Source organism: Mixophyes fleayi, chromosome 2, assembly GCF_038048845.1.
Source record: "Mixophyes fleayi isolate aMixFle1 chromosome 2, aMixFle1.hap1, whole genome shotgun sequence".
Lineage (NCBI taxonomy): Eukaryota > Metazoa > Chordata > Amphibia > Anura > Limnodynastidae > Mixophyes > Mixophyes fleayi.
Window position 1 is genome coordinate 249,989,161 of NC_134403.1, and position 14,243 is coordinate 250,003,403.

At 44.6% G+C, this 14,243-nt stretch overlaps 1 protein-coding gene across 5 annotated transcripts in view; it reads right to left on the minus strand.

Annotated features, from left to right (window-relative positions):
• The window catches only part of SYTL1 (synaptotagmin like 1), a 59,847-nt gene that overhangs the window by 17,006 nt on the left and 28,598 nt on the right, over positions 1-14,243 (minus strand). For all 5 annotated transcript variants that reach the window (XM_075195798.1, XM_075195799.1, XM_075195795.1 and 2 more), the window contains exons 3-5: positions 1,325-1,473; positions 1,105-1,204; positions 715-760 (exon numbers count right to left, since the gene is read on the minus strand). In XM_075195798.1, the coding sequence (XP_075051899.1) occupies positions 715-760; positions 1,105-1,204; positions 1,325-1,473 (295 nt within the window). The remainder of the gene's footprint in view (positions 1-714; positions 761-1,104; positions 1,205-1,324; positions 1,474-14,243) is intronic.

Consider the following 14,243-nt stretch of genomic DNA (forward strand, 5'->3'; position numbering starts at 1 on the left):
GTGATAAGTGTCTTTTTGTTTCCTCACATATTACAAAACCAAATCAATACTACTACTCTTAAATGCTTAGACATGTGAGTTATTTTAGACACTTTAAAAAAAAAGTTAAGAATGTGGGGCCTGATTCATTAAGGATCTTAACTTGAGAAGCTTCTTATTTCAGTCTCCTGGACAAAACCATGTTACAATGCAAGGGGTGCAAATTAGCATTCTGTTTTGCACAGTTAAATACTGACTGTTTTTTCATGTAGCACACAAATACTTGATATCTTATTTGTACACTGAAATTTAAAGTTGATATTTGTCTGCTACATGAAAAAACAGTCAGTATTTAACTTATGTGTAAAACAGAACGCTAATTTGCACCCCTTGCATTGTAACATGGTTTTGTCCAGAAGACTGAAATAAGAAGCTTCTCGAGTTAAGATCCTTACTGAATCAGGCCCGTGGCTACTAAAGATTAGGGACATGGGAAGGGAAGACACTAGGACCCTGCTAGCCCTGTTCTAGATGCATGATTCTGTCTCAAGTTCTGAACAGTTCATTTTACAATTATCCACAACATAAAGGCTACGGGCCTGATTCATTGGACTCAATGGACTCAATCATTTAAATGCACTTTTATTATAACATGCATGATGACAATTCCGTAGATCCATATTAAAATACAACACAAGTGGCTTTATAATTTAATTTTCGGTTGTACGCACATACCTGTATATCATCATGTGGTTGTTGTGGGGGAGGCTCGCTGGACAACCTGTGACAAATTCCATAAAAAACGTACTAGATTTAAAATAGTTGAAAATGCATGCTGTGAATTTATAACCATAATATAACGTATGCATTATTCAGAGGAGATTTCCAAATTCATTGAGTTAGTAAGAAGAAGCCTTGTATTGCTTTGCACAATTTTTTCAATTTTTCGCGCATTTATGAATACATTGTGAATTATTTATTCTGGAAGAAATATAAAAGCACAAATATATTATTAATAATTTATTGTATGTCAGCTAATAACCTCAGAATGTGTCATAAAGCCAGTGTTCCATCCTTCTCCTTTCATTACATTTAACAGTAAACTCTTGTCCCTTCATGTCTTACCTTGTTACAGGCTTTTGTGTTTCATACTCTTCAGGTTGCTCACTCTCATAATCCCCATTGACTTCTGTGTCATCCAGGCCCCAATTATGGTCCCATTCACCTTTTAAAACAAGATTGTTCAATTATTTAAAATCCCTGTTATATGGATGCACTTTCTCCTAACTGTTTTATGGTCACTTCCTAAACACAATGCTAATAGGTATGAGGAACAATGCCCGACCTCTGGTCTTCTTCTTCCTCCGGATTGATGCCCTCACAATATCAACTCCACCTACTTGACCCCAAGGACGTGTTGTCCTCACATCACTGAACCAATCACCAGAAAGTCGTTTCAGTGCACGAGGATCTGAAAGAGATGACCGTAGCTTTCTGCAAGGAGAGAGAGGAAACTACCATTTACTGCTTTATTACATTTACTAATTATGCATATGTAAACAGGCCTGGATTTAAAATGTTTCCTCCTTCCCTAGACCCTTTAGCAGTTTCACCTCACACAATATGCCCTTATATCTCATCTATATAAAATAAGCATTCTCTCCAAGCAGGGCCGGACTGGCCATCTGGCACTTCTGGAAAATGCCTGAAGGACCGATAACTACATGTGCCAGTCTGCATGCCCACTCGAGCAGCTGCTTGGGTGGGCATGCGGATGGCTGGATCGGATGTAACACGGTAAGTGTGTGTGTGTGTGTGTGTGTGTGTTTCCCCACATGTTGCTATAGTGTGTGTATGTGTCCACATGTTGCTATAGTGTGTGTGTGTGTGTGTGTGTGTGTCCACATGTTGCTATAGTGTGTGTGTCCACATGTTGCTATAGTGTGTGTGTCCACATGTTGCTTTAGTGTGTGTGTGTGTGTGTGTGTGTGTGTGTGTGTGTGTGTGTGTGTGTGTGTGTGTGTGGCCAGGTTAATATAGTGTGTGTGTGTGGCCCCATGTTAATATAGTGTATGTGTAGCCCCATGTTAATATAGTGTGTGTGTGGCCCCATGTTAATGTAGTGTGTGGCCATGCTAATATAGTGTGTGTGTGTGTGTTGCCCCATGCTAATATAGCGTGTGTGTGTGTGGCCCAATGTTAATATAGTGTGTTTGGCCATGTTCATATAGTGTGCGTGTGTGTGTTTGGCCATGTTCATATAGTGTGCGTGTGTGTGTTTGGCCATGTTTATATAGTGTGCGTGTGTGTCCACAGTATTTTAAATATAGTGTGCTAGCGTGTGTGCACATGCAATATTTTAATATAGTGTGCATGTGTGTGCATGCGCGCAGTATTTTAACATAGTGTGCGTCCATGCAGTATTTTAAAAATAGCATGCCTGTGTGTGTGCGCGGAGTATTTTAATATAATATGTGAAGGAAGAGAGGATCTTAATATAGTGTGGGAGGTATGCTATTTAACGGTGGAATGTAGGTGGGGGCTAATTATTTAAGGTGAGGCGAAGGAACCTTTAATTTAATGCCAGGGTGGTTTAGGGATATCAATTGAATATGGGGCTGATTTTGGGGTGGAGGGCTATTTATTAAATGTGAATATGAATTATTTATTGCCGGGGAATGCTGTGGAAAATGGCTATATTTATTAAAATGTAATGCTATTTAATTTATTGCTCGGACTGTTTGGAAGGAGGGAAATATGTTTTGAGTAAATGGGTATACTGTTAATTTAATGTTGGGGCTGGTTGGAGGGAAATAAGTTTGCTTTTTAAATGTGAATATTATTATTGTGGGGACTGGAGGGAGGCCTAATTATAAAACGTGAGTGCTATTGTTTTAACACCGGGGCTGGTTGGCGTTTTTTAAATCTCATGTACCCATTTTTGTTTCAAAATAGGGCATCCAATATTCCAGGGTCAAGACAAGAAGGAACTGAGCTAGAGAAATCAGCTGCTACAAGTGGTGAAAGTGACCAAGACAGGTAGGAGAGAGCAGGACAGTCTGCCAACTGTCCTGAATCTGGTGGGGCAGTCCTGAATTTGGGTGACTGTCTCACTTAGTCAGGATTAAGTCCGACTGCAAGGATAGTTGAGAGGTATGTCCCGCTTCACAACGTACTCAGGGCCGGATTAAGGGAATGGAGGCCTCTGGGCTAAGGGGACCACCATTCCTCCTCGAGGCCCCCCTATGAGAGCCGCCAACCCGTGCCCCCCCCCCCCTGAGAGCTGTATGCTCCTTACTGAGGAGATCTCGTGAGAGTGAGACTCACAAGATTGTCTCAGTAAGGCGAATACTGAGCGCCGCGGAAGAACTACAGTGACAGCAGCATTGATCGGGCCGGGGGCGCCCCCGCCCCGATCAATAATGCTGCCGAGCACTGTCAAGGGCCTCCTGGATGCCCAAGGCCCCTGGGCTGTAGCCCAGTTAGACCTCAGGTTAAACTGGCCCTGAACGTACTGCTTGTGAAGGCAGAGCTGGGTGCTTCTAACAATAGTGCCTGTGTATTTGTCTAAAATGATAACCATGTTATATAATAGGGGCCCTGTTGTCTTAAATACCCTGGGCCCCCTGAACCTTAATCCAGCTCTGGTTAGGGGAAGGGAACTGATAGCTGCTCCCAGTTCCCGGACAGGACACAGACTTAAGAGCAAGCCGAGGAGCTCTATGTATCACAAAATTTGGTAATTTCATGAGACAAAAAGCTTCCCTGCTCACTCTACAGGAAGTTCCCACCCTTATGGATGTCAACAGCACCAGAAGCATAGATAAGTACACTGGGCTGGGGTGTCATAATATGCATGGGGGGATGGCGTGATGTGGCTGGGAGGGCGTGATAAATGTAATGTTTTATTATAATGAATGTATTGATGCCCCATGTTGGCCACACCCACAACACAATGTGGTCACTCCCTTTTCGGCGGCGCCACTGCGCGGTGGCACATAGTTCTTTCCTGCTGAAACTAAAGTGGGCCTGTGTATTTTAAATGCCAGGGCTGATTTTTAGTCCCTGTCCGGCCCTGTCTCCAAGTGATTAAAAGTGATTCTGAATGTTTTACTTAGGCGAGAAATATTCTCCCAATTCCAGGAGAAGTACAGATACATATAAAATAAGAAAACACAAAAAAAATTATATTTATATAAAAGCTGCCAGCATGAAGACACTCTGGCTGAAAACACCCATAAGGTATATACTGCCTTAGTAGAACCAAGATATTCCAAGGTTCAGTTGTTGCACACTGACAATGAGCCACCAAAGTGCATTTGGTATCCATGTATCTGTTCTGCCTTAGATGCCTGCAGCCCCACTTGATGACCTACATAGCAAGCTATTAGTGTGTCAGATTGTCTTCATGGTTGAACCCTTTGAAGATAGGCCGACAAGCATATTCTCAAATCAAACATTTGCCCATTCTTTTCCTCATTGTTAGAATGTGATAATGAAGCCAGTATAATCTACTGCTATGATGATTATTAATTATTATTATTATTATTATTATTATTAATATTTATTTGTATATCGGCAGAATGTTTCGTAGTGCTTTACAACTGGGCACAAACACAGTAATAAAACTAGACTGGGTATTACAGACAGACAGAGGTAAGAGGGCCTTGTTCGCAAGCTTGCAATCCATAGGATAATAAGAGTTTGATATATGAGGTTAATTGCTACATATTGCATATTGGTCCTGTCAAATAGTAAGGCTCTGAAGATCTGAGTGTCACGGTCGTCTGAATTTCTTGATCCGATTCGGGACCCTTGGGACTAGCTGGAGCAGGAGTGAAACAGAACTTAGCAGCCTGGATGATCTTCTTGCTCATTGTAGAATATAGCAGGGGAATGAGCAGTCTAGAAATGTTGACAGGAACAGTGCACTAGTAATGCAGACAGGAACAGTGCACTTTGTAATTCTGACAGGAACACTGCACTTGTAATGCAGTCAGGAACACTGCACTTGTAATGCAGTCAGGAACACTGCACTTGCAATGCAGACAGGAACACTGCACTTGCAATGCAGACAGGAACACTGCACTTGTAATGCAGTCAGGAACACTGAAGCCAAAAACTATCCTCTGGAGAGAAGTGTGTTGTTCTGTCAATGAACAGATCACAGCAGCAGGTTTAAATAGGATGTCCCAAACAACTATTGGCTGATCAGTTCATGTGATCACAGCTTCTGAATCTGGTTGGTTTGGAATGATCACCTGACTGCATCCAAGATGGCCGCGCCCATGCAGTAGAACAAACAGTATGTGTTTGTTTACAAACGAAGATGTGGAGAACAGGAATGCTGCAGATGACCAGAAGGGACCCAGGTAGCCATGATATGACAGCGGCGGATGAGGTAAGTGCGGCTAAAATCCCGATTTGTGACACTGATCATCTATATCACTGATCCTTTGCATTGAAGTGATGGACACTAAGAATACAGTTTTCCATGGTTATGGTTTTAATTATATGGATTGCAATGGCTTAAAAACTAGATTGACAATACCTTGCTCTGTTTTTAAGTGGAGGCTTTCAATGTTTCCAGAAAATTAATTACCAGAGAAATTTTGATCCAAAGCTGTTGTTTGAGATGGCGACACGTGAGTATTAAACGTATATGTCTACATAGACCGGCGGTTCCCAAAGTGTGCGCCGCGGCTCCCAGGGGTGCCGCGGCGCTGTCACTGGGGTGCCGCGGGTCAGCCATAGAAAAAAGAAAGCAAACAGAAACTTACCAATCTGCGCGGCGCTAGGACCCTGCAGCCTCCTCTCTCCCGCAGCTGTCACTGAATATCAACGTCAGTGACAGCTGCGTGAGAGAGGAGGCTGCAGGGTCCTAGCGCCGCGCGGATTGGTACGTTTCTGTTTGCTTTCTTTTTTTCAATAGCTGGCACCTGGCGCGGGGCAGAGGAGGAGGGCAGATGGCAGAGGAGGGGACAGAGGGCAGAGGAGGGGGACAGAGGGCAGAGCAGGGGGGCAGAGGGCAGAGGAGGGGGGCAGAGGGCAGAGGAGGAGGGCAGATGGCAGAGGAGGAGGGCAGATGGCAGAGGAGGGGGACAGATGGCAGAGGAGGGGGACAGAGAGCAGAGGAGGGGGACAGAGAGCAGAGGAGAAGGGCAGATGGCAGAGGAGGGTGACAGCATGAGAGAGGGCAGAGGAGGGTGACAGCGTGAGAGAGGGCAGAGGAGGGTGACAGCGTGAGAGAGGGCAGAAGAGGGTGACAGAGGGCAGAGGAGGGGGACAGCGTGACAGAGGGCAGAGGAGGGGGACAGCGTGACAGAGGGCAGAGTGCCTGGTTGCAGAGGGGGCAGTGTGCCTGGTTGCAGAGGGGGCAGTGTGCCTGGATGCAGAGGGGGCAGTGTGCCTGGATGCAGAGGGGGCAGAGTGTCTGGATGCAGAGGGGTATTTTTGCATACACCTAAATAAGTATTTCTGTCGTGACCTAAATACTTATTACAATTTTTTGACCCAACTACTTCTAAAACAGGACTGCTCAGTAATTATTTTGGAGGGGTGCCTTGAAAAAATTTAGAGACTCTAAGGGTGCCGTGAACTGCAAAAGTTTGGGAACCACTGACATAGACCCTTTTCTAGCCCTGTTTGGAGGGATTACACAGTCTGTGTTGTTGCTGACCTGCTGTTTTGTCTCCTGACCTTGATCGACCTCCTGTTGTGACCCTTGCCTGTACTTTGGACCTTGCCTGTTTGCCTGTTGCTTTGACCTTTGCCTGAATACTGGATTCTGCCATTCCGCTTGTGGACCTGACCTCTGCTTGAATACTGAATCGCTTGCTTGCTGCCGGCCCCGACCCTTTGGCTTCAACCTGACTACTCTGCCTGCTACGTACCCCTTATCTCCCCCCCTGCCAATGACCACCCACTTCAGTCTGGGCTACCACCTCTGGTTCCAACTGCGCTACGGCCTTCATAGATAAGCTTTTACTGTACTGAGCTTAACACCTGGGGTCATCCAAGTACCTGTGAGCACATAAAACTCTACGGGAAACTACCTGTTCTAAAAGCTTTTCTTGGTGGTTGATAGCCCTAACATTATAACCAGCCTATAAAGAAACATTAAGAGGAACTGTATGGATGGATGAAAGCGGGACTAACCCAACCCCAACTCAGGTTCTGGCTGGTTAAATTCAGACCTTGTCCCAGGTGGTTCAAGACTTGTCACACCGGTTGTCTGCACAAGAGCAAGCTTCCAGAACTTCGCAAGCTGCTTTGGCACCAGCAGTTGAACCTAAATTAAATCTGCCAGATTGATTTTCTGGGGATAGAGCTTCGTTCTGCAATTTTTAGGAGAGCTGTAAGCTCTATTTTCATTTGAGACCCCAGTCTTCTGGCTAGGAACAGCAAAGGTCGGTATTATCATATCCCTTCTCCAGGGTGATCCACAATACTGGGCTTTTAGTCTGGCCCCGGCAAGTCCAACCTTGCAATCGGTGGATGCTTTCTTTAAGGCCTTGGGTCTGCTATATGATGAACTGGACCGTGTGGCCTCGGCTGAGGCTCAACTCCATTTAGGCGATGGTCTTCTGACAGCGAATGGAACAATCCTGCGTTAAGCAGTCAATTTTGCTTAGGTTTGTCGAAACAGATGAAAGACGCTCTTGTACAGTATTCTTCTCCAACATCTTTGGAGACCCTCATGCAACTCGCCATAAAAATTGACAGACGAATCAAGGAGAGAAAGGCAGAGAAAGAAATGTCCTCTTATTCATCATCCACTTTTCTTTCTGCCCCAATGGACAAGGAAGATAATGCAATTGGATACCTATCATCTCTCTCCAGAGGAAAAAAACAGAAGATGGACTTAGGGCCTTTGTCTATACTGTGGCATCAAGGGTCACTTTTCCCGCTCCTGCCCTAACAATTCGGGAAAAGAGCTGGCCTGAAGAATAAGGGGCGGAGCTCGCCTAGGTCTGCAGATCATCTCCTCCATAAATGTGTTTTTAGTTCCTGCACATATCACTCACGATTCATGTTCCATTGCTGTTGCAGCCTTTGTGGATAACGGTGTCGCTGGTAACTTTTCCGCACATCGGATTCGCTCATTCCTCTGGGATTCTTTCTATGAAGCTTCATTCTGCTATCACTGTCTGTGGACTGGATGGAGGTCCGTTGCCTGGCGACAAAATTTCTTATGAAATGCCTCCGCTGCAGTTAACTGTGGGTGTCATTCATTCAGAAACCATGTTATTCTACCTCATCATCTGTTCCGTTAATATTAGGTCATCTTTGGCACTCTCTCCATAACCCTGAAGTGGATTGGGCTAAAGGGGAAATTACTCAATGGAACTCCCATTTGTCACAATTCACGGCAGGGAATATGGTTCCTGGGAATGTCATGCAGAAGTACAGGTACAGGTACAGGTAGGGAAACTCAGTGAGCAGAGATCTTGTAGATTAGTCACACTGAACAGCTGAGATGAGATGTTGGAAAGGATGGTAGACTCTGTGAGCTGATATCCAGGAATGAGCAGAGCTGAGTCAGACATGCAGAAATATAGGAACCAGTAGGCGAGCTCTGTGAGCGGAGATCTGTAGGTTAGTTACACTGAAAAGCAGAGCTGAGATGCTGGAAAGGATGGTAAACTATGTGAGCTGACATCCAGGAATAAGCAGAGCTGAGTTAGACATGCAGAAATGCAGGAACAGGTAAGAGTGCTTTGTGAGCTGAGAATTGTAGATTAGACACACTGATGCAGCTGAGCTGAGGTGCTGGAAAGGATGGTAACTCTATGAGTTGATATCCAGGAATGAGCAGCTGAGTCAGTCATGCAGAGATACAGGAACAGGTAAGCTGGAGCCAGGGAGCCAAGTCTTCACACAGTCAGGGTTGACAAGCAAAAAACAGGCAACTGGGTGTTGGTCCAGGTGCCTTAAATAGTGAGGTGATGACAGGCTGGACGAATGGGAGCAGAGAGAAGGAGTTCTATCTGACAGGATGGGTCTGTGCATGCGCAGACCCGGAATCAAGATGGCCCGCCACCATCCGACGGATGCGGCGCCCAGCGTCAGTGGGGATCCCCACATTTGGCAGGTGAGAGTATCGAGCCCCTTGTGTTGGGGCGATATGTTATACCATTGTTCGCAGTCCTGTTTGACCTTGCCCCTCTGGATTCTGCAACCTGTTTCTGAACAGTTTATTTCCCAATGCCATGAATTCTGGGATGTGTTCTTTAAAAAAAGTGGCTGACTCTCTGCCTCCACATCGGGATTTTTGTTGTGCCATCAAGTTAATTCCAGGTTCCAAATTGCCTAAAGGAAGATTGCATCTGCTCTCTGGTAACCGAAACCATAGCCTTGCAGGAACATGTGGAGGAAAATTTGCAAGAAGGCTTTATTAGGCCTTCAAAGTTTCCAGTGGGAGTTGAATGCTTCTTTGTTTCCAAGAATGATGGTGGGCTACGTCCTTGTAGATTTCAGAGGCCTTAACAAAATTACTATAAAGAACACTTAACACCTATCCCCTTCCCCTCATCTCAGTTCTGTCTGATCAACTAAAAGGTGCTACTATCTGCACCAAAATTGATCTTCAAGGTGCATATAATCTCATCCACATCAAGGAGGGTGATGAGTGGAAGACGGCTTTCAACACCCATTCTGGCCATTACGTGTATTTGGTCATGCCATTCCGCCTTTGTAATGCGCCCGCTGTCTTTCAAGACCTCATTAACAAAGTTCTTTGGGATTTTCTCCATCAGTTCGTCGTGGTCTAATTGGAGGACATATTAATATACTCCCACTCCTTGTCACAACACGGACGTCATGTCCAGCAGGTTCTCCACAAGTTGCGAGACCATCACCTCTTTGCCAAACTTTAAAAATGTGAGTTTGAAGTTTGGAAAGTATCATTCCTGGGATATATAATCTCTTCTACTGGATTCTCTATGGATCCAAGCAAAGTCCAGGCCATCCTGGATTGGGTACGACCTATTAAGCTGAAAGCCGTCCAAAGGTTTCTGGGCTTTGCTAATTACTACCGAAGATTTATCTATGCTTTTTCGGATCTGGTGGCTCCCATTGTTGCCCTTACCCGGAAGGGGGCAGACCCTGGAAAATGGTCCCCAAAGGCTATTAGTTCTTTTTTAAGCTCTTAAAAGAGCATTTAACATGCTCCTGTCTTGAGGCATTTGTTCTGGAGGTTGACGATTCTGATATAGGTGCTAGGACTGTTCTGTCTCAGAAGCACCCTTGTAATCACCAACTGTATCCCTGTCCTTTCTTCTCCCGTAAATTCTCTGTTGCAAAGACCAACTATGACGTAGGCAATTGAGAGCGTTTGGTCATCAAATGGGCCTTTGAAGAATGGCATAACTGGCTGGAAGGGGCCATTCATGTCATCTCAGTCATCACTGACCATAAGAACCTCCAGTACATACAATCTGCTAAAAGGTTGGGATCCTAGGCAAGTGTGCTGGTCATTGTTTTTTACCCGCTTCCACTTCATTATCACTTATAGACCTGGACCTAAGAATATCAAGGCAGATGCATTATCCAGAAGTTTTGTTTCACATCATCAACATCATCATAAACATTTATTTATATAGCGCCAGCAAATTCCGTAGCGCTTTACAATTATGAACAAACATTAATAAAACAATACTAGGTAATACATACAGACAGAGAGGTAAGAGAACCCTGCTTATTATACCATCTTCTGTTATTCATGCTGGGTTGACAAAAGAATTCGGTATAACTCTTCGCAGATTTTAAAAGTTGGCTCCTTCAGAAACACCTGCAAACCGCTTGTTTGTACCTGTCCACCTTAGGAAGGCTGCACTCACTGAAGTTCATGAAAATAAGACCGTCGGACATCCCGATACCTTAAGACCACAGAGACTCTCTCATGCTCCGTTTGGCGGCCCACCATGTTTTCACATCAGAAACAAGTATATGTGATTTGACCCATTACATCTGTATTGCTATTATGCATGTTTGGAAATCAGATCGGAAATAAGTGTATGTGATTTGACCCATTGCATCTGTATTGCATCTATATGGAAGATTAGACTTTCATGCATTTTTATTAGGTATGGTTTTATAGTATACGGCCCCCATACTAAGGCCTATAATTTATTTGTAGTCCTCTGTGTGTGTCAGCCCCTTTCCCTATGCACCAAGTCTCTAATTGTATATTTTAGATTAACCATTTGGAGTTAACAGGCTTATCTCCTTTTGAGGCAATGGCAGCATCCAATTCCTTTTCCCCCCTACCCTTTTTTAAGAGCTCTTACCAATCATCTCTTTTGTTTTACAGATGAGCTTTTACTACACTGAGCTTAAGACCTGGGGGCATCCAAGTACCTGTGAGCCCATGAAGCTCTACGGGAAAGGCGGCTGCTAAAGGTGAAGACCTTGTTACTACCTGTTCTAAAAGCTTACCTTGGTGCTTGTTAGTCCTAACAAGGACCAGAACTTTTCCTAAATGTTTTAATAAGTAGGCAACTTCATTGCTGCAAGGAGGGTGTTCACAATAGTAGGGAAAGGCCTCTGATCAGCATCACTCTCCTTTAAAGATCCATACTGTTAAAGCTAGTTTGCAAGGATCGGGGTGTAACATTGAACCTTGACTTACAAGGTGAGGAAGTGGTCGAAGCATGAATGACACATTCTCCTCCATGCTGACGACCAGTAAACCTGGTCCTCCTCAGCCTGATCTTCTCTGTTCTGATTTTTCTGACTACACTGGGTGATAAGACTAGAAATGGAAATAGGTAGCCTACAATGCCGGTGGTAGTATGTCAGCCCCCACACCACAAAAAATTATTTTGCGCCCTCCTCTTTTATAAATTATTTGTTCATTTAATAATGCTTTTTATTTTAATACAAATCATACAATACCCTCTCACTTTAGCAAAGAGAGTAATACAAATAAATACATTAAACAGCAAAAATGAATTGCTATATGAATAACAAAGATGAAGAATATGTATTCTTTGTAATAAGATTTTACTTTTTGGCAATTTGGTTGTGCCCCCTTTTTATCCCACTGTGCCCTTTCATTATCACACTGTGCACCTTTATCACACTGTGCCTTCTCCTCATCTACACTGCTGCCCGCTTCCTTCATTAACATTGCTGTCCCCATCATTCATCAACATTACTGTCCCACTCCTTTTTCCACATTACTGTCCCCCTCCTTTTCCACATTACTGTCCCCCTCCTTCTGGAACATTACAGACCCCTCCTTTATCCACATTGCTGTCCCCCTCCTTCTTGAACACTACTGTATCCCTCCTTATTGAACGATGCTATCCCCCTCCTGTCTCCACATTGCCGTCCCTCTCCTTCTTTAACATTACTGTCCCCCCTCCTTTTTCCAAATTCCTGTCCCCTTCTTTTTTCAACATTACTGTCGCCCTTATTTTTGAACCTTACTGTCACCCTCCTTTTTCCACATTTCTGTCCCCCTCTTTCTTGAACATTACTGACCCCCTCATTTAACACATTCCTGTACCCCTCATTCTTGAACAGTACTGCCCCCCACCTTTTCCACATTACTGTCCTCCCCTCTGTTTTCCACATTACTGTCCCCCACCTTTTACAACGTTACTGTCCCCCTCCTTTTTCCACATTACTGTTGCCCTCCTTCTTGGACATTACAGACCCCTCCTTTATCCACATTGCTGTCCCCCTCCTTCTTGAACACTACTGTACCCCTCCTTATTGAACGTTGCTATCCCCCTCCTGTCTCCACATTGCCGTCCCTCTCCTTCTTTAACATTACTGCCCCCCTCCTTTTTCCAAATCCCTGTCCCCTTCTTTTTTGAACCTTACTGTCACCCTCATTTAACACATTCCTGTACCCCTCGTTCTTAAACATTACTGACCCCCTCATTTAACACATTCCTGTACCCCTCGTTCTTGAACATTACTGCCCCCCACCTTTTCCACATTACTGTCCCCCACTTTTTACAACATTACTGTCCCCCTCCTTTTTGCACATTACTGTTGCCCTCCTTCTTGGACATTACTGTCCCCCTCCTTTTTCCACATTACTGTCCATCTCCTTCTTGAACATTACTGCCCACCCTCCTTTTTCCAAATTACTCTCCCCCTCCTTCATGAACATTACTGTCACTCCTCCTTTTTCCACATTACTGTCCCTTGCTTTTTCCACAAACTATTCTCTCTCCTTTTCCACATTACTGTCCACCTCCTTTTTCCACATTACTGTCCCCCTCTTTTTTCCACATTACTGACCCCTCCTTCTTCCACATTACTATCCCCACCTTCTTAAACATTATTCTTCCCCTCCTTTTTCCACATTACTGACCCCTCCTTCTTCCACATTACTGTTCCCTCCTTTTCCACGTTACTATCACCCTCCTTTTTGAACCTTACTGTCACCCTCATTTAACACATTCCTGTACTCCTCGTTCTTGAACATTACTGACCCCCTCATTTAACACATTCCTGTACCCCTCGTTCTTGAACAGTACTGCCCCCCACCTTTTCCACATTACTGTCCTCCCCTCTGTTTTCCACATTACTGACCCCTTGCTTTTTAAACAAACTGTCGTTCCTCCGTTTCCACCTCCTTCTTGAACATAACTGTCCCCCTTCTTTTTCCACATTACTGTCCCCCTTCTTTTTCCACATTACTGTCCCCCTCCTTTTTCCACATTACTGTCCCCCTTCTTCTTGAACATTACTGTCCCACTCCTTTTTCCACATTATTGTCCCCCTCCTTTTTCCACATTACTGTCCCCCTCCTTTTTCCACATTACTATCCCCACCTCCTTAAACATTACTGCCCCCCTCCTTTTTCCACATTGCTGACCCCTCCTTCTTCCACATTACTATCCCACCTTCTTAAACATTATTCTCCCCCTCCTTTTTCCACATTACTGACCCCTCCTTCTTTCACATTACTGTTCCCCTCCTTTTCCACATTACTGTCCTCCCCTCTGTTTTCCACATTACTGTCCCCCTCCTTCTGGAACATTACAGACCCCTCCTTTATCCACATTGCCGTCCCTCTCCTTCTTTAACGTTACTGTCCCCTTCCTTTTTCCAAATTCCTGTCCCCTTCTTTTTGGAACCTTACTGTCACCCTCATTTAACACATTCCTGTACCCCTCGTTATTGAACATTACTGACCCCCTCATTTAACACATTCCTGTACCCCTCATTCTTGAACATTACTGCCCCCCGCCTTTTCCACATTACAGTCCTCCCCTCTGTTTTCCACATTACTGTCCCCC